This window comes from Sphaeroforma arctica (assembly GCF_001186125.1).
Source record: "Sphaeroforma arctica JP610 unplaced genomic scaffold supercont1.9309, whole genome shotgun sequence".
Lineage (NCBI taxonomy): Eukaryota > Ichthyosporea > Ichthyophonida > Sphaeroforma > Sphaeroforma arctica.
Genome location: NW_014031249.1, coordinates 1 through 1,094, shown reverse-complemented (window position 1 = coordinate 1,094; position 1,094 = coordinate 1). Strand labels below are relative to the sequence as shown.

Here is a 1,094-nt window from a genome sequence, read left to right as displayed (position 1 = left end):
TGTGTGTGTATGTATATACACATATATATATATAAATATATTTATATATACATATACATGTTGATTTGTCTATTTGTATGTCTATATATGTATATAATACTTATATAGTACTAATATAATACACACTTTGTTCGTTCATACAGGAGAAAGACAACTTCTCCAACGATGGAAGCGACACATTCATACTACACACAGATGCCGTGGGCATGGCTGAGATCCAGGGACTCAACATTCTGTCAGACATCACTACTTCCATTGAAGTTATAGTGCAGATTCGATACCTGTACGAGTGGTGCCCACCCCCAGGAGTTCGTGCCAGCAACCGGGTTGAGAATGAGGTGCGTACTGCTATAGGCCTCATAGTGGTCTGTGATTGTTATTCATTCTTCTGCCGGTCCCATCTAACCACTGTTTGGTTTCTTTGTCATCTGAACCTTTATCCATATCCTTTGAACATATCAGATCGATTTCATCCTATCCTGCTACCAAGTACTTATCACCCTGACTCTAACGACCACACTCCGCGTATGAAACCCCTCCAGGACGATACATGCACCGATGACACAGAGTCAGTGCCTGACTGGGCTGTGCTGCGATGTGGCGATGGTCTGGCAAGCCCTGACCTGAACGAAGAGTGTGACGGAACCCGAGGAACCAACGACACCTTCTACTGCAACGACGACTGCAAGTTGGTAGAGAATGAATGCGGCGACGGTGTGCTGTATGGTGATGAGGAGTGCGAAAACATCTTTGGTGATGACGAGTTCAAAGGTAGGTGTGGGGTTGTTGCAAGGGAGGTGAGTACTGGAGAGTATGAGCGAAAGAGTATGGGCGTGTGTGTATCTTCGGTTGGTTGTTGTAGACATCTGTGTTCAGAGACGAGTGTGAAGGTGCGCGGGTAGGTGATTCCTTATAGGGCTATAGAGCAGTGGTAATCGATACTCTTTGGTGGTTGCTCGAGAGAAACTGGTTTCTGTTGCCGAGCGAACCTCCAAAATGCCAAAAAAATGGGCCCTTTTCCGTGGATCTTCCCGTGAATTTGGTACTAGATAGTTAACCAGAGATGATCATTAGATTATACCTGTAGCTTATAT

The 1,094-nt window shown here is 44.8% G+C and overlaps 1 protein-coding gene across 1 annotated transcript; it reads left to right on the top strand.

Moving 5' to 3' along the window:
- Positions 1-542: 542 nt before the first annotated feature.
- Positions 543-902, top strand: SARC_16933 (hypothetical protein; the record flags this gene model as incomplete). Its single annotated transcript, XM_014288962.1, has 1 exon — positions 543-902. A coding segment is annotated over one exon (360 nt), but the record flags the coding sequence as incomplete, so codon positions are not given.
- Positions 903-1,094: the final 192 nt, after the last annotated feature.